Here is a 21,900-nt window from a genome sequence, read left to right as displayed (position 1 = left end):
ATATAGGGTAGGGGTTGTCATGCAATGCTCCAGGGAAAAGGGTATACAGTACCGTTTTAATTGGTTTTCAGTTTACAATAGACCTGATAAGTGGGTCCTACAGGTAAGTGTTCCATGAATTCGACATCATGCATGGGCCATGCTGCAGACTGCCCATGCACCAACAATCCTAAGAATTGTAGCCCTTCTATAACTGGTGCGCAGTAATTAAGATGGCAAAGAAAGAAAAATACGGCAACCATTGGCAAGAAGGAAGTTATTATACACATGGGATGTACCAAATCGGGGAGATTTTGGTACAAAGCATATTCTCATTTGAAGTATGTCTGTCTCTGGTATGTGAAACAATTAAAATTACTGTCGACTACTTGATGCAATTAAAATTATCATTTAAATAATACATCACTAAAATCAAACACCCATTTGATTCTAATGATAACATGGAATATGTGAGAATCGTATGCAATAAAAATAAAAAATAAAAAAATAAAAAAAGAAGAAGAAGAAGAAGAAGAAGAAGAAGATAACATAGAAGAACACAAAAACGCAACCACACGAGAACACAAAATATACATAGTTCACCTCTTGGGCTTCATATACAGAAAATCCAAAAACTAAATTCACTAAACCAATGAGATATTATAAAGAAATAGGGAAAAAAGTAGCTTTCTAAAAAATATAACAAAACCTCCTTGATTCCAAGCTTAAAAAGATAAACCCTCTACAATTGCAATTCTATTAATAGATCTTCTCACCTTGAATACCTTGAGAAGAAAATTTTAAAACACCTCTTAGGAAAACTTTGGAGTCTTGAATCAAGCCTTAAATAAGAAAATCCTATTATTGAAAGCCTCTCGTGCAATAAGAAACCCCTCTCTCCAAAATTTACAACTCTCATTAAACTCCAATACAACTTACCCTACAAGCCACCTTTTAACAAGTGAAATGCCAAAAATGCCCTTCCAAGGGTCCACTGACAATTGAGCCATGTTAGCTTAAGTGAAATATGGGTCATATGGGTTTAAAAGATGATTAAACCCATAGTGATTTTAGTGTCACTATTTTAACAATCACCACTTTGATAGCAAAATTCTTGCCTTACAAATCCACCATCATTACCTTGCTCTAAAGCCTAGAGAAGTCAAGCTCTCATCCAACTTCTCTACTTAAACAGTCTTTTTGAGCATGTCCACTACATTCTCCTTTGTTCTGACCTTCAACAAACGAATTTGGTTTTCTTCAATGACTTGACGACTGAAATGGTGTCGAACTACAATATACTTGATTCTCTTATGATTAACCGAGTTCTTTACCAAAATAAATGACCCTCATATCATCACAAAATAAATTCATGGGTTTACAAACAAAACCTATTTCTCCTATAATTCCTTAAAGCCAAACCACCATCTTACAAGCTTTTGTTGCCATCATATACTTGGCATCCGTAGTTGACAATGCAACCATTCCTTGAAGTTTTGACATCCAATTTATAAGACCATTTGCAAAACAAAATATGTGACATGTAGTCGATCTTTGCCAATCAAGATCACAAACTAAATTTACAATAACAAAACCATGCATCACCTTTACCCATTTGCTATATGTAAGCACACGATTAATTGTGCCGCTCAAGTACCGAAGTACCCATTTTTCCACCTCACAATGTGATTTTTCTTAAAATGACTAAGCATCCTAACCTCATAAACTATGTCTCGCCTAGTATATACCATAACAAACATAGAACTTTCTACCACATTTGCAAACGAAACCCAATCATACGTCCTTTTTTCTCCTTCGACTTTAGACTTTACTCGGAAGATAACACGAAGTAAGGGACCAATGCAGTCTTTACCGACTTTGCCCCGCTCATGCCGAACTTGTCAAGTACCTTTTCAATAAACATTCTTTGAGAAAGTGATAAGATTCCACTTTATCTACCCGTTTTATCTCCATTCGAATGATTTGGCATGCCGTCCCTAGATCTATCATCTCAAATTTCCCACTTAATTGAGCCTTCAACTCATCAATATCATTCCCTTATCTTTGCATACCAAAAGTATATTATCAACATACATAACTAAGATAAGAAAATTTTCATTATTGAAAAATTTAAAATATAAGCAATGGTCATAATTACTTTTTAAATATATATATATATTGAAGACTTGTAACATAAAAGCATCGAACCTGTTATACTATTACCTTCATGCTTGCTTTAGGCCATATAATTATTTATTCAACTTGCATACAAGATTCTCATTGCCTTTTATTACAAACCTTTCCAGTTAACCCATGTAGATTTCTTCTTCTAGATTCCTGTACAAATAATATTGTTTTTATATCTATTTGCTCAAGTTTCAAATCAAGCAAAGCTACAAGTATAAGAACGAACCAAATCAAAACAAGTTTCACACCTAGTGCAAAAATTTTCATAAAATCAATATATTCCTTTTGTGCAAAGCCATTGGCAACTACCCTTGCCTTATATCTTTCAATTATATTACTTACACTCCTTGCTTTTATAAACCCACTTGCAACCAACTACCTTATGACTCTTCAACAATGCCACCAAAAATCATGTATGATTTTTTTTCAAATATAAATATTTCTTCTTGCATGACTTTCTTTTAATTTTCCGAATCTTTACCTTGCATAGCTTCTTCAAAAGACTTGGTTCTTGATCTTTAGTAGAGCCCCCAATGCCATAGGATCCACATAATCTTTTAGACACGTCGGTTGACGGATTTCACGATGTGAATCCATGCAATTTATAATATTTGGAACTGATTATTTCGACACATCTTCAAAGTATTTAACATCATTTTGTCATGGACATTCTTTCTCCTAATTTTGACATTTTGAATCTCTCAAAAGCACATGAGACTCATCAAAATGAACATCTCAATTAATGATAATTTTCTTACATATTGGTTCCCACAAATGATAAGCTTTTTACTCATTTGCATAACTAATAAAAATGCATTTCTTGGATTAACGTTCCAATTTGTTTCTTTAACAAATAAAAACTAAAGTAAATCTATCACAACCAAGTATCTTCAATTCAAAATAATCATAAGGAGTTTTAGACCATATATCTTGAGGTGTTTTCTCCTCTAGAGCAATAAATGGTGATCTGTTCACAAGATACTAAGCCGTTGAAATGGCTTTCGCCTACATTTCTTCTTCAAATCCCATATTAGCCAACATGCTTCTAACACGCTCTCTTAGCATACATTTTATTCTTTCAGTCATGCCATCTTTTTTAGGAGTGTAGACAACTTTATTAACTTAATCGAAACATGTGCCATATGGGCTAAAAGAATGACTAAATCCATAGTAATTTTGGTGTTATAGTTTCGATCAGAGAACCATGCTCCTATTTGGGCAAGTAAAATCCAAATCGAACCAGCCTGCCAAAATGGTGGTACGGTTGTGTTTGGGTTATCTTGTTTACCCTTATCAAACCCATGGTACTGTAATCCAGACCATTGACGTCCTGGGGCAATTGTGAATGGTTAAACATTAGATGGTTAAGACAGAACATACAGCAAAAATAGATTCAGCCTTTAAAAAAATTTAAAAAAATAAAAACCGAAATTCCATTCCTAGTATCTTCAATTTGGGGATTCCTGGTTCACAGGGCATTCATAGTAAGATCCTTCGATTGGATCAGCATTTTGGATTATTGAAATAGAAACTGAAAATCCAACGGTGATGAGAGGCATGTTTAATTTTCGTAGTCCGGACTCACCATAGATAAGTCACAATCCAAAAAATCAGATCAATTAGAAGATCTAACTTCTGATGGATGGACATCTGCTTTCTTCAATTTGGACCATTGACCATCATTTAAACTGTCCATGGGATGTCCACCAATCATCTAGTGAGGATCACTGGTTCAGTGTAAATTTTGGATTTTGACGTGGGTAAAGTGTGGTGATCCACAACTTAGCTGGTTCAATATGTGGTATTCAACAAGGTTTTTTAAGAAATACCCATCATATCCGATGGCATGGTTTGGATCATCCAACCATTGGTCCGATATGCAGATGATCCATCCTTCAAGTGGTCCTCCCCCTACAGAAAAGGGGTGAACTTTGGCCTATGTGAATTTGGACGCCTGGACCTGTGATGGATCAAAACAAACTGGGTATCCAGTTCAGGGCCAGATGATTAGTCACCATCTTGGGTGAATACTTCCCTCCTGGTTATCCAGCCTGACCCAGCTTTGGGCTGGGCTTGGCCTTGCATGATTGCCCAATCAATTTTCAGGTCATTTTAGCTCATCAACCCACATATTTCATGTGTGATATATACTATAAGAATTCTAAGTTAGGCAATCCACCAATTTTCAATGTAGACCATTGGTTCTGCTTTTAAGATATCTATTTCTTTGTGAATTTGTGGTCCACTTGATCAATGGTTGGGTTAGAAACATTCGAGTGGGGAGTAGGGATTTCATCAATTTTCGTGCTGGGTTGGGCTGTGTCAGGCCTGGCACAACCAATCTTTTTGGTCAGGCTTGTGCTGACTGAGCCAGCCCTTTCCGGGCTTGGGACTTGGGATATTTAGAGTCGCGACAGGACCGGGCCAAGCCTGGTCCATTGTCACCCCATGATTCATATGAGTTATTTGCTACTCTGGCACGGTGTGATTGTTGATACGTGTCCACATTTTCACAAGCGTTACCTCAAATGAAGAGTTGAAAGTGAGGGTGACTCTTACTGTAGATAGGTCACAATCCAAAATCAGAGTGATTAATTGAACCACTGGCTTCTTGTAACCTCAATTGTTCCCTAAATTTGTACTAACTGGCTATTACTTATGTGCAAAATTCAGTATGGCATTTGGTTATTATTATTATTATTATTTTATTATTTATTTATATTTTTAATTTTAATATCAAAATTGAGACCGATAATTTCGGCTAGGTCGATTTGATTTATTTCATTGCCCGGTACGCAATTTCTTGGTGCCAGCATATCAACCGTCACACTATCCCAGAGTGTCAAGGTTCTTCTAAAGTAGAATGATAGCCTTCCTTCGTCTCTTTCCATTTTTTTGTGCTTTCTCGAGCAGAGAAGAGTATGGAGAAGGCGGTGGTGACGCTGGAGAAAGGGAGCGAGTGCTGTTCATGGAATTATAGTGGGCAGAGAATGGCGACGGGATCGAACGATGGAACCCTCTCCATTTTCGATTCTCCCGATTCTTCTTCTTTCTCTGCTCTCCGCCTCACCTCTCGTTGGAAGGTTTTTTCTGTTTTCTTCTTCTTCCCTCTTGTTTCTATTTTTATCGTTTTAGTGGTTTGCTTCTCGTGCACGTGGCACACGTGTTTGCTTTATGTGAACCCTATCATCTGGTGTGGTCTACCTGGAGCCATCTCCCCTAATAATAATAATAAATAATATAAAACTAACATCCATCTCAGATTTGAAAGCTATAATCATTCAATTGGAGGGGTTTTGGGGAAAGAATCCATATATGGTTATAAAGGAAATCAATCAAAATCCCCTGGACCGTCGATTTTGTTTTTGTTTTTTTTTTTTAAAACCCTCTATTTTGTGCAATCTATGTGAAACTTGGGATACGTCGCATCTTATGTAAGACGTAGCTGATTATCGGTTTGGATATTGTAGCACATGAAGCAAGTCATTGATAAGTGCAGCTGGAGATAGTGGCCAATTTTCTTTTATTTTACTTTGTTGTGATTGTTGCAATGCTGTTGGTTCCGAGTTCGTCAGGATCACCAACATATGTTTCCTCATTTTGGCCTACATGCTGAAATGATGTGATGATCGAACCGTCCATTGTCTTGGGTTGAACTGATGATTCTGACCGTCATTCTGTGTAGATGAATGTAGAACACTGAAAAGAACATTTTCAATGGCTCAAATTCTAAAAAATCAGCATTCAGGATAATGGTTTGGAGACTTGTTTGAGTTTACTCGTACTTGGTCAGACCTAGTTTGAGTTGATACTGTGAGTCTTGGAGGGTGGGGTAGGCTTAATCTGACTCGGTACAACTCAGGCGTGTTGCTTGAGAATTGACTGAGTCGGGGCCAGTAAGCCCTAGTCGGTGTGACTCATCCTGACCTGAACACATTTCATTTTTTATTTTTTTTTTACTGTTATGTTCCATTTCTTCACCCATTTATGCCTCCAATTAGATCTAGGCTATTCAATTCTCTAGAGATGATTTAAGAGCCTCCCACAAATTTTTTAATTTAATAAAAGTAGTGTCTGGTTTGCCTAAATATCATGAAATTACATGATTAATTAGTTTAATTTGGTGCAAAATATCATGACATTTCAGGATGTTTGGGGCAACCAAATGCACCCTTATTAAAAAATTATTAATCTATCAAAAAAGTTGATCAGATAGCTATTCAGCATTTTAGCCTAATGAATTGATATTCATTGGATCATCTTTAAGTCGCACACAAACTAGATTTTATCTCAAAATTAGCTTAGGTATCATTTTTAATTTTAATTTTTTTTTTTTTCTGTATATGTTTATTTTTCCTTTATTGCATTTTGAACTCGTTGGGTGTTCTTACAGGCACATCAGGGCAGCATAATGAAAGCTGTTTGGGTTCCTCCAGAATACGGTGATGCAGTTGCCTGCATTTGTGTGGATGGAACATTGTCGTTGTGGGAGGAGATTGAAGAGGGTATGTGATTTAGTCAGCTTCCCTGAGCATGTTAACAACTTTTTAATAGTTCTTGTCAGTGTCCCAACCTTCATATCTTTTTAGTCACATAAGTAATCCATGTACAAGTCTTTGCAGACAGAGTTGAAAACTAGTTGCGTTACAATGTAATGTTTCTTGGTATGATCATGTATCCCACAGCTATGCACTTGTCCTATAGTGTCACCATGGGCATGGGTACAGAAGGTTGTTTCAGAGCATTTGGGAAGCAAAGCCCTGATGCCAATTTCTCCATGTAAATGTCACATGTCATTGTTTATAATACTGTGATGAGCATCATCAGGTTTGAATATCGGTATTGTATTGGCCGATATAGCCATATCATATCAGTATCCATGTGAGATGATATGCGATATAGGGCCATATTGGCTGGATACGAAAAAACTGACCTGTATCAGCCTATATTGGTGATATAGGGTGTATCGACACCAAGGCAGGGTCAATATGCCCATAAAAGCTCTTTTTTAAATTTTAATTTTAATTTTTTTTTTGAACTTGTCTTCTCCTCTTTGTTTCATTAAACAATGGAGGAACCTTAAAAACTCATTTTAGGCTAGATCCATACCTATTTCGGGATCAAAACAAATGATTTAAATGGGATTCAACAAATCTAAGCAAAGTGGACTGTTATGGGAAAAATCAGAAGGAAGAGTTAACCTTCACTTTCTTTTTGATATTTTCATTTTAAAAAAAAAATAAATTATTATTATTGTATTTCAATGTAATGGGGCCCAATTCACTAAATCATGCTTGATTTGTGTTCAATTAGGGCCCATTTAGTTGACCTTCAGCAAGTCAAACTGACAAACAATATCCTCATCAAAGAATGGTCTGATGCACCATCATATGCATGTCCAAAATACAAAAAAAGAAGAAGATAAATTCTTGAATCTTTTATTAGTCTCCTTTCTTCTTGATTTTTTCTTAATTCTTTGGCTTAATATTTTTTTCGACTGATACATGCTGATATGGTCCGATATATACCGATATTGATACGCGACGCCCGTATCATATCATTTTTGACCGGGCCGATACAACCCCCAATACCAAAATTTTAGAACCATGAATTCATCATCATCTAAGCCTTATCCCATTAATTGGGGTCAGCTACATGAATCTTGTCCTCCATTCCACTCTATCAAGGGCCATAACTTTAGTTAGATCATAGGTTTTTTTAGTCTTTTCTCATTATGCCCACACACATCCTTTTGGGCATTCCCTTGCTCTCTGTTGAACATGACCAAACCATTTAAGTCTAACTTCCCTCACTCTATTACCTATTGCGATGAGCATAAACAGGAAGTTTCTAATGGCTGAGGTATTTGTACACCAAAATTTGGTGGTAAAAAGTGTATTGCATATGCATGCACTGAGATGTCATTTGTTTGTTGCATTTCTTCTATCCTTCAGCATAAGATATGAGGTTGAATGCCACATGCTAGACTTAACAATACCTCCTATGGGGTATAAACTTTAGTACTTGTAAAGGTGTCCTGTAAAGAGACTCAATTTCCACCACAAAATTGGTGAAAAACTGGTTGTTTTGTAGTCGCCACTGCCTTCGATTTCAGGGAAGCTTGAAGCCTTCCTGAAGTGACATTTTCAACTTCTACTGATCTTGCAAATCAGAGATCTGAGTGCATGCTTTGATGTCAGATAAGGGACGGTGTTACGCACCCCTTTCTGCCTGTCAATAGTGGTCTCTAGTAAACAATGTAAGAAATTAAATTCCCACATGAATTTCTGCATTTTTTTTTGTTTTTGTTGGAGGAATTAACAAAGCAAAAGGAAAAAAAGGAGTAAAAAGTTAGAAGGAGAATAAAATGGTGCTACACTCTGGTGGTTTCTTGCTCTAACTCCGGGTCCTGATCGTCTTCCAACTGGAACTGAGGGCCTTGATCCAATCTTCTCTGAGAAAGGGAAATAATGTAGAGATTTTGAGGGAAACTCTTGCTAGGATGAGGTTGCTGGAGCAATTTCTCAAAGCCCAAAGGCTGAGGCATGCTCATTAGCCAGAACCAGGCTCAGCTTCTCTGAAATCTCTGCAACTTCTGCCCATCCTCTTGTACTTGCCATTTCCTTTGGTATGATCTCCAACCAAATGGAAAGGATATCACGTACTTTCTGAGCTCTTGTTAAGGGAGGAAGAAGGGCCCTTGTGGATAGGTATTTTATATTTCAGAGAAGAGATATCTCTTTCTCTGAGAAATGAAGGGGTATTTATAGAATTTTTGAATAGTTTTAGCTGTCATTTGAAAAGATTTCATGGGTAGATTAAAGCAGGTGGCTTAAGGAAAGCCTTTGGGTTGGAGGATAATCATCATCTAAACCTTATCCCAATTAGTTGGGGTTGGTGATTGGTGGATATGATGGTAAATTGGGAATTGGAGGGAAAATCAGTTGAGAAGAAGATTCCTTGTTTAAATTCAATTTTGGAGGGTAAAATTGGATTTTTCTTAGGAAAGCTAGTTAGAATGGCATGAGAAGGAATTGTATGGTAATTGGAGGGTATGTAGCTGAAGAATGGATGCAAAAATTGGACGGAAACCATTGTTTTGAAATATTGGAATGGCAGAATTGTTAATTTTGCAAATTACTGAAAATTTTCTGCAGAAAAGCAGTTGCAAATCTCTGATTGAGGGGGCCACAACTTGATACACAAAACTCTGCATGGAATGATTCGAGTCCATTGGAAATTTCATCTGAAGGGCTACAAATGGACCATAAGATCGCAAATATCAGATTTTTTAAGTTGGAGATATGTGGACCAAAAATGGCAGTTCCCAATAACTGCACCTTGAATGGTGACCGGTGACAAAAGTTCTCTTGGCACATAAATTTGTCATCAAAAGTCTCTGTGGTTAGAAAACTTCTCTATGAAAAGTTTTTGTGTCAACATGAAAATGTCAATAAAGCTCTGTGCAGTGGGAAACTGTTTATGCCACAGAGAGTTCACTTGATAAATCATTCTAACTGATGAGAAAACTTTTTCTACCAACTACATGTAACTAAAACAAATATGAGGGCGGGCTGTCTGAACCACAATGAGTTACACATCTCCCACTTGAAGTCGACTTGTTGGATGGTATTTTAGGTGAGGTTTGTGGTTTATTTAAGCTTGAATTGAGGATAAATTGGGTTTGCGATGCTAAATTCAGTATCCTTTGAGTATTCAATGTGTCCATTGGAGCAGTATTGCTGGATTGGTTTAGTGGACTTTCTATATGGACTAGTAGTTTTCGGGTCCTACATGGGGATCTGGAAGGACAGCAACAGCAGTATTTTTATTTTTATTTTTTTAAAAGGATAAAGCAGTTTCCTAGACGGTTCTAAAAAGGAGGATAATGTCTGTGGTTATAAACTGGGCACACACAACTCCTAATTTTAGGAACATATCTTTTTATAATTTTTTGGGGAATTGGAGTGGAGATATTGAAGTGCATAGTTAGATCTGGGATTGCTCTTGGGCACTTGTGTGCTTGTATTTTTCTTTTGTCTCTCAGTTTCATAAGGGAAGATGAGGTGAGTGTCACCCTTGTTATCGACTGAGTTTTTGTTCCTGTGTTTTCCGCTTTAGTGAATTAGTCATCATTAAAAAAAGGGTTTGAGATGATGAAATAGGTCTGGGCTAAGTCCAACTGAAGTTGAGATTAATATCGTATTAGGTTGGGATTAGGCTAATTGGGGTCATTCCTTAACCAAATTCTGCTGTATCCACATCAGTCAATTCCATCAAGACCCTCGTTATAATAGTTGAGGGGAACCTTAATCAAAGTGGGGTGTTTATGGCATCCCATAACCTCAGCAAACACCACATGACAATACCAACCATGGGGCATGCGATTTAGTACTCTATCACCTCAGCACTGTTATTTGACTTTATGTTTTATTTTTGTTTTGGTGCAAATTTGCTGCTGTGGTGGTTGGCATGAGCTTTTCGTCTTGGCCTTTCGAGAACTTGTAAGAAGTATGGTTTTTTTTTTTTTCAAATCTTTTAATTTTAAACCTGCAACAAGCAAATTTTATTTTGTTTTATTTTTTATTTTTATTTTTTAAAATCTGCAGCAAGCATTAGATTAATTAGAAGCCAAAAGCATTACTCTAGAATGACATCGTGAGAAACTACAATTCATTGGGAGAAACAAACAAGAAGGATAGATAAGACTGGTAGCCAATTTGAAATGCATGCAAATCACTAGGTTGAATCTATTTTGATTTGAAGCTTCTTTTTAGTGAATTTAGTGCCAAAAAACAATACTACTGATTTTGTTTATTACATGGCTATTATCATGATTCATTTATTAATTAGATCCATTTGGAATTAATTTGTGATTAAAATACACTTAAATGATCCATTGTCATTTTTTCCCCTTCTCATTATCTAGATACACAACCTCTCACATGGAAGCTGTGCAAACTCTTTGAAAGCAATGCAACCCATGCACTAGATCTCAAATTTGGCATGTCCTCAACATGTTTGAAGCTGGTGAGTACCAATAGAATCTCGTCTTTGATGTCTATGTGCATTTTGTCTAACCATACTCACTTTTTCTAATTACTCAAAATTGTCCTTGGTTGCAAATGACTGCTTGTTGGCATTATATCATGAATTCATAATATCATATAGTTAACCCTCAGATGTGTTGTCCAGCTCTAGCATTCCAACTTTTTCAAAATTTGATTTGATGTGTTCTATTATCATGATATTTTTGCTGCAAGTTCCTTGGGAGAAACAACACATGGCATGTCTTTTCGTTGGTAAATTTGTCATCAGGCTAGTCCTATGTTACTCTTTGGCATAATTCAAAAACCTGAAACATCAACTCAACTTGTTGTTCAGCTGGGTCAGGGCAACTCAACTACTTGACCCAAATTGACACCTTATTTTCTTTATTATAAATTACAATTTTTATGGTTGGTAATAAATGTTTATTTACATTTTGTATAAGCTTTAGCTTATAAAACAGAAACTAATGTTATTGTTTTTTGTGATCTTTTGAGTTTTAAGTCTGTAATGTCTTTTTTAACATATCCTGAAGTTTCATTTAAGAATCCATTCATTTTCACAAATGTTCCCAAAAACAACAATACATTCCGCGCTATATAGGATATTTTCCATGCCATACCGATATGTTTCCATGTCCCAAGGGTGCAATACATGCATCGATACTGATATTTAAATCACTGTCTACGATAGAAAAAGGCTACAACGAAATTGATGTTAGTCCGCAATGTGCATGAGGTGTCTTGGAGGGTGCTTTCATTTTATCAATTCTTATGGTGGATTGGGCCCTTAATTTCTTTGTTTTCATTTTAAACTTCAACACAATGGTAAATAGCAGTAGCTTTATTGAATATGTAATAAAAATATAATAAATGAACAAATAAATTGGCATAAGATGTGAACTATTCCTTGTTTATCTTTACAAATGGCATCTCGCAATGCTATTAATGTGGTGCTGTTGCCATAATTGTTTAGCTGCTATGTCAAATGAGTGGTTCTGTTTAACAGTTAAAATCCGGTGGATAATCTTTTACATTCTCATACATGTACTACCATTTTATAGGACAATCTTGCACAGCAATACCTTTGCTTAACTTATCATTGTACTCGTTATTGTTGACTTCATGGGCATTTTTGTAGGTTGCTGCATACTCAGATGGTTATGTTAAGGTGTATGAGCTCCTGGACCCACTAGAACTCAAGAAGTGGCAGCTTCAGGTAGAAATCACTTGAAGTGATTCCCTCTCGTCATTTCTGCACAGCAGTTCAAGTTCTTTCCTCATTATTTGAGGAATGTTTCATATAAGATAGAATATGATAAAAACCAACATATTGAAGGCTCTGTTTATATGTAGTGAAAGTGTAGTAGATGTTGTCTAGGAGATTCAATTGCAGTTATGAATTGGGAATTCTTGAATGCTGATGCTATTAACTTTTCTCCATCCCAGAGTAGTGCAGTTTTTTTTCCCCCAAAAACTCTGTATATTTGTATTGATGAGACAATGTACATCCATTCGGACGGGGCCACGAGAGACAGGAAAAACACGATCGGGCCCCGACAGGAAAAACACATCCCAGAGTAGTGCAGTTAAAGTAGAGTTAGTAGCAGTTCTGCTTGTCATGATACTTTTTTTTTTCTGTCATATAGGGAACATTTGGTTGCCATCAAAGTTCTGTTTGGGTAGGTTAATCTGAACTTGTTTTCTAGCTAAGGCCTGTCTGAATATGCTCGTATAGATACTATATTGATTGCTGTTTGTCAAACACCCTGTCTGGAAAGTATATGTGTCTCTTCTACAAATTTGGAAAATTGACACATGTGCATATGTGGCGTGATGGTCGATTAGTACTTGCACATGTGGGTCATGTGACGATAGTGCTGTCAACAGGTCGTGTCCAGGTCAGGTCATTTAGAGCATGATGAATTAATCCCCTTATCTCATAGCCCAGGTCCCTAATCCATGGGTTAGGTCCTCACCTGAACCCACGCCCCAAATCCATGGGGTTCTACTTCACACAAGCCACCCGCCTCACATGGGCTCCAAATCCATGGGTTCCACGGGCCGCCCACCCTGAGTGTGCCCCTGCATCCCACAGGCCACCCTACTCGAGCCTGGTATGAAGATGCCCCCGCATTAAGACCGTAACGGCCGTTACAACCCATATTGTAAAGGTAATGGTGGTGGCCATTATGGCTACCGTTACTGTTACAAAATACCTTGGCTGAATTTCTCATTAGGTACCCATTAGGGCTTTGGATCTAGGCTTCGAGTTGGGTTTGGGACAAATAGGAGTGTTTACATGATTCAACCCACTGATGGAAGTTTTAGATCACATGTGCGTTTGTGCGTGTGGCTTAGGAAACCGCATTTCTTTTGCTGGGTCAAGGTACAGATGGGAACACGACTAGACCCTATTTGACAGCCTTATGTGAAGATGCAAGGGGGCACATGTCAATGTCGGTTATATGTACATGTGGGCGCTTGAAGTTTAGATGTAGCACATTTAGGGTTCTTCTTGGAGATGGACAGTTCCACTTATGGCACATTGAGAAGTGTGGCTCATATGACATGTGTGGCACATGTGCCAGCATGTGCTCAGAAAATAGCTACTCATTCATGTATGTTATGAAACATAGGCTAAAACTTTCTACCAGATTGGCCTTGTACAAGGTAACAAGTTTTTTGGATAGCCCTCGCTGCTTTTGTTGGAATTGGTGCCACCATGACAAACCATCGATAGTGCCACTATCAGGACAAGACTATCCAAATGGAACTTTTGGACAACCAAACAGCTCCTTAGGGAAGCAGTTTGCATATGCTTATAATCATCTGCTGCAAAGATCCATGTTTGAATTGAATGAAAAAAACATTGCATATCTGTCAATGTAAAAACAAGAAATGAGAAAAAGGTTTCATTATAAATAATCAGTGCACTTTAATTGCAAAAAGGAGGTGATGGAATTAGATGTTTATTTCACAATTGTCTTTCACCAACAGTGTACACTACCCATTTCATGGAAATCTTTGTGGACTAATGAGTTTCTGGCTATCTCATCAGCTGGTGTATTTTCATTTTTATCTATAATAACAATTCTATTTCTGCCAGGCAGAATTTCAAAATGTGATCGATTCAGTATCTAGATTTGGGAAGCCATCATGCTTATCTGCATCTGTTGCATGGAATCCACGACGAGGTGAGGGCCAGCAGTCAAGTTTCATCCTGGGTTTCAATTCAGATCTATCACAAGTCAATTCCTCCAAGGTACATTCAACTAAACACATCTTTTTTCTACAAATGGATATGATTTTCAGTTGTTGGCTGGTTCTGTATAAGTGTTGAAGGCTTACCATGTTAACTGTTCATGTGTTCAATTGGCATCCATTATGTATTTATTGACAGGTAAGATCGGATCAAACCAGCAACCTCAAGTTCACCTACAAGCTTGTCCCACAAAGGATGTAAGTGCTTGTGATGGAACATGTGTATTGTCTGGTTCCAAAGCCAATACATGCTGGGATGTACTAGGCAATGCACCCCTACACATCATACAAATACGGGTGAATTTTGACTGATTTTAATGTCTTGTTGGAGTGCTTGTAATGGAACATGTGTATTGTTTGGTTCCAAAGCCAAAACATGCTGGGACATACTAGGCAATTCACCCCCTACACATCATCCAAATATGGGTGAATTTTGACTGATTTTAATGTCTTGTTGGAGTCTCAAAAAGTATTTTGTATTTCGAGGTTTAATGGATCATTGTCATGGACATGTATTAGGTTGCTACTAAGAAATGGATCAATATCAAATGGTGTGATTGTGTCATCCAAAGTTAAGTTTGTGACTTTAGCATGTGGGAGGTCATCTTGGAACACTGTGACATGTGATTCCAAGGGACTGTTTAGAACTGATGCAGGAGCATCAGAGTCGCAAAAGATAGGAGTTGAAGAGGGTCAAGGTCTGAAGTTTGAGTACCATTATTTTCATGAATAATCTTTTGGGCCATTTTTTTTGGGATGTCGGATGGCCCCCAAATTACATGATGGTCACATTTGAAAGCTTAATTGAGTTAGCTTTCAAAAGAGCAGGAGATCATATGGTTCTGGCAGCAATGGAGAGTTTCCAACTTGGGTAAAGGAGGTTGATGTCGGACAAGGCTATGATGATGAATTGATGATAGGCTTTTCAAATGCCCATTCTATAGTATCCGCCTTAGACATGCATTCCAGCACTCCAATAATAATTGCAAATGGGTGAAAAATGTATGAGCACGCTAGTGCGCAACAGTTTTTGAGTATTCATTGCTTGCTGGCTTCAAAGCCATTGTGCACTAGCACACTATATTTTTGAAGCTGAAAAACGAGCTTCAAAAGAAGGCAATGTTAACATCTGACCTGGAAACTTTTGCTCCCATTGGACCATTTGTATCTACATGCATCAGGATCCCGATTCATGGATCTCATGGTTTGAGAAATAAGAGGATCTGACCATTTCTTCCAACTCCTTTTCAAATTCGATAAATGTTGGTTAACCGTATACTGTGTAGTTCTTTTTTGGTGAAGGTTTGGGTCCAAAATCTATTAATCCCACCTTGATTGCCTTTATTCCTAAAGTTGATCACCCTACCTCCTTTCAAGATTAGCACCCTAATAGTCTTTGCCATTTCTTCTATACAATTGTCCATGTACTAGCAGAAGATTTGACAACTACCGTAAGCCTTGCTTCCTCAGGCGGAACTCCAGAATTTCACTTGGAAGAGGAGCCTTATAGAGATTGTATTTCTTTGTATCAAAGAAAGACAGGTTTAACTCTGGCTGTTCAAACAGGCATTGGTTAACTAAATGGTATTCCCATAGAAAGTTAAGAAATCATCATGTAATAATAAAAAAATGGCTATAGAAAAGGGGGTACCCGACCCATTTAAGAATCAAGTCAGAATTTTGGACTTAGACCCAACTCTTTAAATTTGTGTTGGATCCATTTAGAAAATAGATGACCCTTCATGGGTTGGGCCTGGGTATAGGCAGACCTAACCATTTGTCACACGGGTTGGTTCAGCTCGGGTATACAAGTTACAATTGAGACCACCCTTCTAAGAAACGGGTCAGCCCAAGCCCAACTCATTAAAATTTAGGTAATGTCCAACGGAAAACATATGAGTTGTTTATTAATTGGATTCATGTCTGGGTATGGACCAGACCACACCTAGTTTGTCACATGGGTTGGATTTGGGTCACATATGGAAGTTATAATTGAGTTTTTGAAGAAAATAATGTTCCAAACCATCTAATTGGTGGCTATCAATTTTGATAGTAATGGATAAAATGACCTAGAGTTGAAATTCAACATGATGTGAGGGTTGTCCAATTAGTGTGATTTTTGGTAGATTAGATGAAGGTAGCTATTTACATTTTGTGATTTGGTATGGATTTTCATAGACATTCGTAGAGCATTTCCAAAATGCGCATAAGAGAGGAGAGCACACTAAATTTAAAAAGCTTTTATTATTAATTTTTATTAATCCAAGTACAAGTTAGTAAGTTACATTCCAAGTTGTGGTCTGGCACAAGCCCTTAATTGCATTCCATTGGAAATACCCTTGATTATGCAATAGCTCAAGGAGAGCTAGGCTGTCTGCACGATAAGCTTAATAGTGTCAGGGGTTTGCTAGGCTTTGTGAAGCACTAATCTTCAAAGTTAATGGAGGCCATGGCCCTTAAGCATTAGATTGGAGAAAATTTCAACTATAATTTGGGCTTGGCTTTTAATCATTGGACGTCCGGTGTCTCATTTAGCCCTTGGGGTGTCAGATAGCGCCATATTTTTCACTTTTGCAGCTTTAGCTATATTGCGGGGCCTTAATCGAATAAGATGGACCTTAAGCCAATTAGTTAGACGTAACTACACAGCATGCGACTTTAGCCACAGGTACACGAAGTGGTAGTTTATCTGCGTGCGATAGAGCAATTTATCCACTAGTTAGACATTTCAAATTCGTCCGGCTAGCTGTGCATTAAATAGTTTTTTTTTTTTTTAAAAAAAGAAAAAAAAAACTTTATTTGCAAATGTAATGCCCTGTCATGATAGAATATGTAATATCATGTACTACTTAAGTATGATTGGAACACATGTTAAAGATCCATATCATTCATTACATATGGCTTTTTAATTAATTATTATTTGCAAAAATAAAAATAAAAATAGTAAACGATTCGTATCATTGGAGTTACACACGTAAGTTGAATTTGGACTGTTGGAACGCATTTCTAACAACCTCATTTTCTCGTTTTAAAAAAAAAAATCACACTATTGACTAGAAAAAAAAACATAACTTTTTTTTTTTTGTCCACATGCTTATAAGATACCATATTTGATTAACGGTCTAAATTTCTTACACAGTGCATTGCTCAAATACATCACACTTATACAACTTTTAACATATAAGTGTCTCATTAGCTGAGAGAGAGAGAGAGAGAGAGAGAGAGAGAGAGAGAGAGAGAGACTTGTTTGCTAGAAGTTGTACACTTGTGATGTATTCGGACAATGCATCACGTGTAAGAAATTCAATCCGTTAATTAGGTAGGATACCTTTTAAGCATGTGAAGGATAAAAAAAAATATGATTTCCCTAATCAGTAGTAAGATATTCTTTTACAGACAAGTGGGCTGTTAAGAAATGTATTCGAACACTTCACATTTAACTTGTATGTGTGACTCCGATGATGAGAATTGGGTTTATTAATTTTTGGCAAATTACATCTAATTAGTGGGCTTTATTTGATGAACAGGCCGAATCTTTGGCATGTGTTCTTATCCTACTTTTAAGTAGGACACGATGCTATGTAGTCTCTCATAAAGGAGCATTAGTTACATTTGCATAGAAAGTATTTTTTTTTTTTTAAAAACTATTTAATGCATAGCTAGTTGGACAAATTTGGAATGTCCAATTAGTGTATAAGTATTTCATCAACACACACACACACACACACACACACACACACACACAACACACACATACCCTACCAAGTTTTGAAGTGGGCCTGGTTCAGCTTAGGGAAGACTTGGGCCAGATGGTGATAGACTAAATGGTTTTCAAATAAAGTGATTTATAGCTCATTTGAAAGCTCATCAAATTATTAATTTGACAAGCTTTCCAATGAGCACAAGATCACTCATGTCATAGGAGTAACAAGGGAGATCTAGTCAATTTACCGAAGCTGCGCATGGCTGACTTTATGGGCAGCGTGGGTCACGTGCTCAGTAGCTAACCATTATTATAGTCTTGTTTAAAAGAAGAAAAATCTCACATGCTTAATTAACTACTTTTCCTTGGGCTAGGTTGGGTTTGCATTGGGTCTAGTTCAGGATATAGCCAAATCTGGCCCATTTAAAAACTGGATCTGGTCGGAGCAAGTTGATTTTGAGAGGATCCGAACCCGACCATTTAGTAAATTGGGTGGAACTTTTGGACCCAGTCCTGCCCAATGGGTTTAAAATTTGGATCCAGGCCTGGTAATTGTTGACCCATCACTGTTGGTTTGACACAACCTATTTTCACCCTCACCAAGTATTTGGGTGTGAAACTTCTTGCATTTCATTGCTCAGTTGTATCTGAATTATTACATTTGCACTAGGTCTTGATTTCCACCATTCTCTGTAGAAGTTTCTATACTGTAAATAGGACACTGCATTTATCTAACCAGCATGGCTCCCATTATATCACCATATTATTATACAAGCATAACCTCTTAAAATTGATTAAAGCATACTACCAAATCAGCAAATCCTGTTTCATTCGGCAACCGGTGTGCACTTGGATAGGTTTGTTTTTTCATTGATGATGAGCATGATATCCATGTTTAATTTTTCAAGTTGTTTGTCTTTGGAGAAAGATCTTTGTTTCCTTTTTCTCTGTTTCTGGGCCATATATATTTTGACTATGAAGGTATCGAATTTTCTGTAGAATATATTGGCATGATTTAGAAATTTACAGGTTCAATTATATAATTGAAAATTTCTGCAAGAGAACTATTTTGGGCAGCCTCATTAACCGAGGCAGGTGAGGTTAAGAAATAGACCAGAAGCTCTTCTTCTAATTTTATGTTTAACCTTAAACAGTAGAACCGTAGTGGTGACTTTTTATGCTTCAACTAAATTTTATAACTGAACCAAATAGTGTGTAGGGAATGAAGCAGCCTTATAATAGTGGCTGCACCTTGTCTTATTGTCAATGCTCCACAGGTTTGGGAATTTGATGAGGTTCATCAACGATGGCTGCCAGTTGCTGAATTAGCTTTACCTGGAGACAGGGGTGATAGGGTATATGACGTAGCCTGGGCTCCCAATATTGGCAGGTAGGCATCCTTTTCAAGCAACTATACATATGAGTGGTTGGTAGTGGGTCCACTTGAAAATCTTTTCATATAGGCCCGTAAAAGAATTGAGAGAGGATAAATGAGTGGTGGAGTAGCTGGCAGACGATACCCAGATATTTCAAAATAGGAAAAGTATCCATATTGGTATTATGTCTAATACCTTTCGATATTGCATCTTATCTCTTCAAATTTCGGTAAAATCTGCACCCACAGTGTAACCATGCCTCATCTGTGGTGTATCTATGCTGTGTCTGGGTATCATAGCGGACAAATTGTTTATATAACAAATAACAAGGTAGTGAATGTGTTAACTTCTTGCAGGCCATATGAAGTAGTAGCTGTTGCAACTTCCAAGGGGATTGCAATATGGCATCTGGGTTTGAACCCTGACACAGATGGAAGACTCTCAGTAAAGAAAGTTGCACTACTTTCGGGGCATGATGGTGAGGTATGTATACATGTGAAAATGGTCATAGCTCAGGGAAGCCTGATTTCTGTCACATTATTTGTGAAAAAAAGAAAGAAAGAAAGAAAGATAGAAAAGATAAGACAAGGAAGAAAAAAAAAAGGTTAGTCCAATTGGGTTGATACATTGTAGGGCCATGATTTTCTTTTGGTTTTATAACGATAGTTCATGCACCTGGCATTGTCATCATATCTCCTTTCATCCCATCTTTCCATGTAGTCATGGGTGGTTCAGTTATATGGCACAGGTGTGAAGATATGGCTCCATACTGTTTCTCTTGAAATTGCTTGCTGATTCCTATATTTTTTAGCTGTCACTGAATTTCCTTTTCTAGGTATGGCAACTGGAGTGGGACATGAGTGGTATGACATTGGCTACTGTGGGTAGTGATGGCATGGTGAGGTTATGGCAGTCTAACCTGAATGGGGTGTGGCATGAACAGGCAGCTCTTGAAAGCAGTTGAATACAGTAAGATTCTTCTTTCCTGTAACTCAAATCTCTTTGCTTGGCCTGCTTTTGTTCGGTCTTAGTTGCTGGCTGGCCATTTTAAAGATGTATACATGGGCTATTGTCTTTTTGATAGTGTTGTTTCTCTGCTTTACAGATTTGGGGCGTGCTGTTAATTTATGAAATTGGAGGAAGAGCTGTTTGTCTTTCTAATCTGTCAGTAGAATTCTTTTGTTTGTTTGTTTGTTTTTGTTTTTGTTTTTTTTTAACCTCATGCTGCTCTTAATTTGATAAGAGTTAAAGAAAAATAGGAAGAAGTTGGAAGTTTGAGCTCAAATATAACAATGAACTGCTAACATGGGCATATGATTGTGCTAAGAGCCCATAATATCTGCAACATTTGGTACTTGAGATTGGGTTGCAATGTGGAGAACCCATGAGATGAAATAATGGGCCTTGTGAAGAATACTTCTAGGGGCAAGCTTACCAAGCTACCTGACTAACCAACCAAACTCCCACAATGACTTGGCAACATATCCTCAACAGTATCAATTCTAGGGTTTTGTAATAGCTGTTTGTAGACAGAATCTAAATATCGAACTCAATGAGTTGAAAATGGGCATTTATATTCGGGGCTCTTTTTGGAAAAAATGACATGGGTTTCTGTGAGGTGGAGCAATCCGGGCTCGTTTCAGCAGGATGACACGGATTTGGATGAATTGGAGCAACCCCGGCTCTTTTCTGCAGAATGATGAGGATTTTAGTCAGCTGCAGCAATCAGGGAGAGTTGGGAGTCTAATCCTTTTTTTAAATTTGATTTATTTATGCAAACAAGTCCTAAGGGTCTGTTCGGTTGCTTGGGAACTTATCCATTGGTGTTACTTGGGAAACCCCGGAAGAGGGTAATGTCTTATGAAATCAGTTGAATGTGGTTTGATCGAGATTGGGAATTCTTGGGGAAAGTTGGAAATCTATAGATTACCTCCTGGGAAATGTCGGGAAAGGTTTCAAGTTTTAAATAATTTACTGGACAAGTGGCAAACGTGCGTGAGTGATTCAAAGCCAGTCATCAAGTGGTCCACATGATGCGTGGACAGACCTAAAAAAGTGGTTTGTCTTGTTTGATAATATTGGAGAAAGATCATTTGATTTGACCATCCATCATGCATTCCACCTTTGATCACCTCTCCCTCAGAAAATACTTTGATATGGTTATTTTAACCATCCAATCAATTGCTTGGTAAATGGGTGATCCATATGGATTATAAAGGAGGTCCAATCATTAATTGGGACTATCATGTAGGGCCCAACTTTGATTGTGCATGCCTCTCAAAAGTCACCCTGTTTAGATGATCATAACCAACAAACCACCTGCAATAAAAATGGATAATCTATA

The 21,900-nt window shown here is 37.4% G+C and overlaps 1 protein-coding gene across 1 annotated transcript; it reads left to right on the top strand.

The window, feature by feature from the left end:
* The first annotated feature begins 5,043 nt into the window (after positions 1-5,043).
* Positions 5,044-20,915, top strand: LOC131245056 (protein SEH1). The gene is made up of 9 exons (XM_058244238.1): positions 5,044-5,249; positions 6,560-6,671; positions 11,096-11,196; positions 12,355-12,432; positions 14,323-14,478; positions 19,458-19,570; positions 19,913-20,039; positions 20,392-20,525; positions 20,662-20,915. The coding sequence occupies exons 1-8, from the start codon at positions 5,088-5,090 to the stop codon at positions 20,518-20,520; spliced, it is 978 nt and encodes a 325-aa protein (XP_058100221.1). The 5' UTR covers positions 5,044-5,087; the 3' UTR covers positions 20,521-20,525; positions 20,662-20,915.
* The last annotated feature ends 985 nt before the right edge of the window (positions 20,916-21,900 follow it).

This window comes from Magnolia sinica, chromosome 5 (genome assembly GCF_029962835.1).
Source record: "Magnolia sinica isolate HGM2019 chromosome 5, MsV1, whole genome shotgun sequence".
In the NCBI taxonomy this organism is placed as follows: domain Eukaryota; kingdom Viridiplantae; phylum Streptophyta; class Magnoliopsida; order Magnoliales; family Magnoliaceae; genus Magnolia; species Magnolia sinica.
Note: the sequence above shows the minus strand (reverse complement) of the source record. Positions and strands in the feature narration are given on the sequence as shown.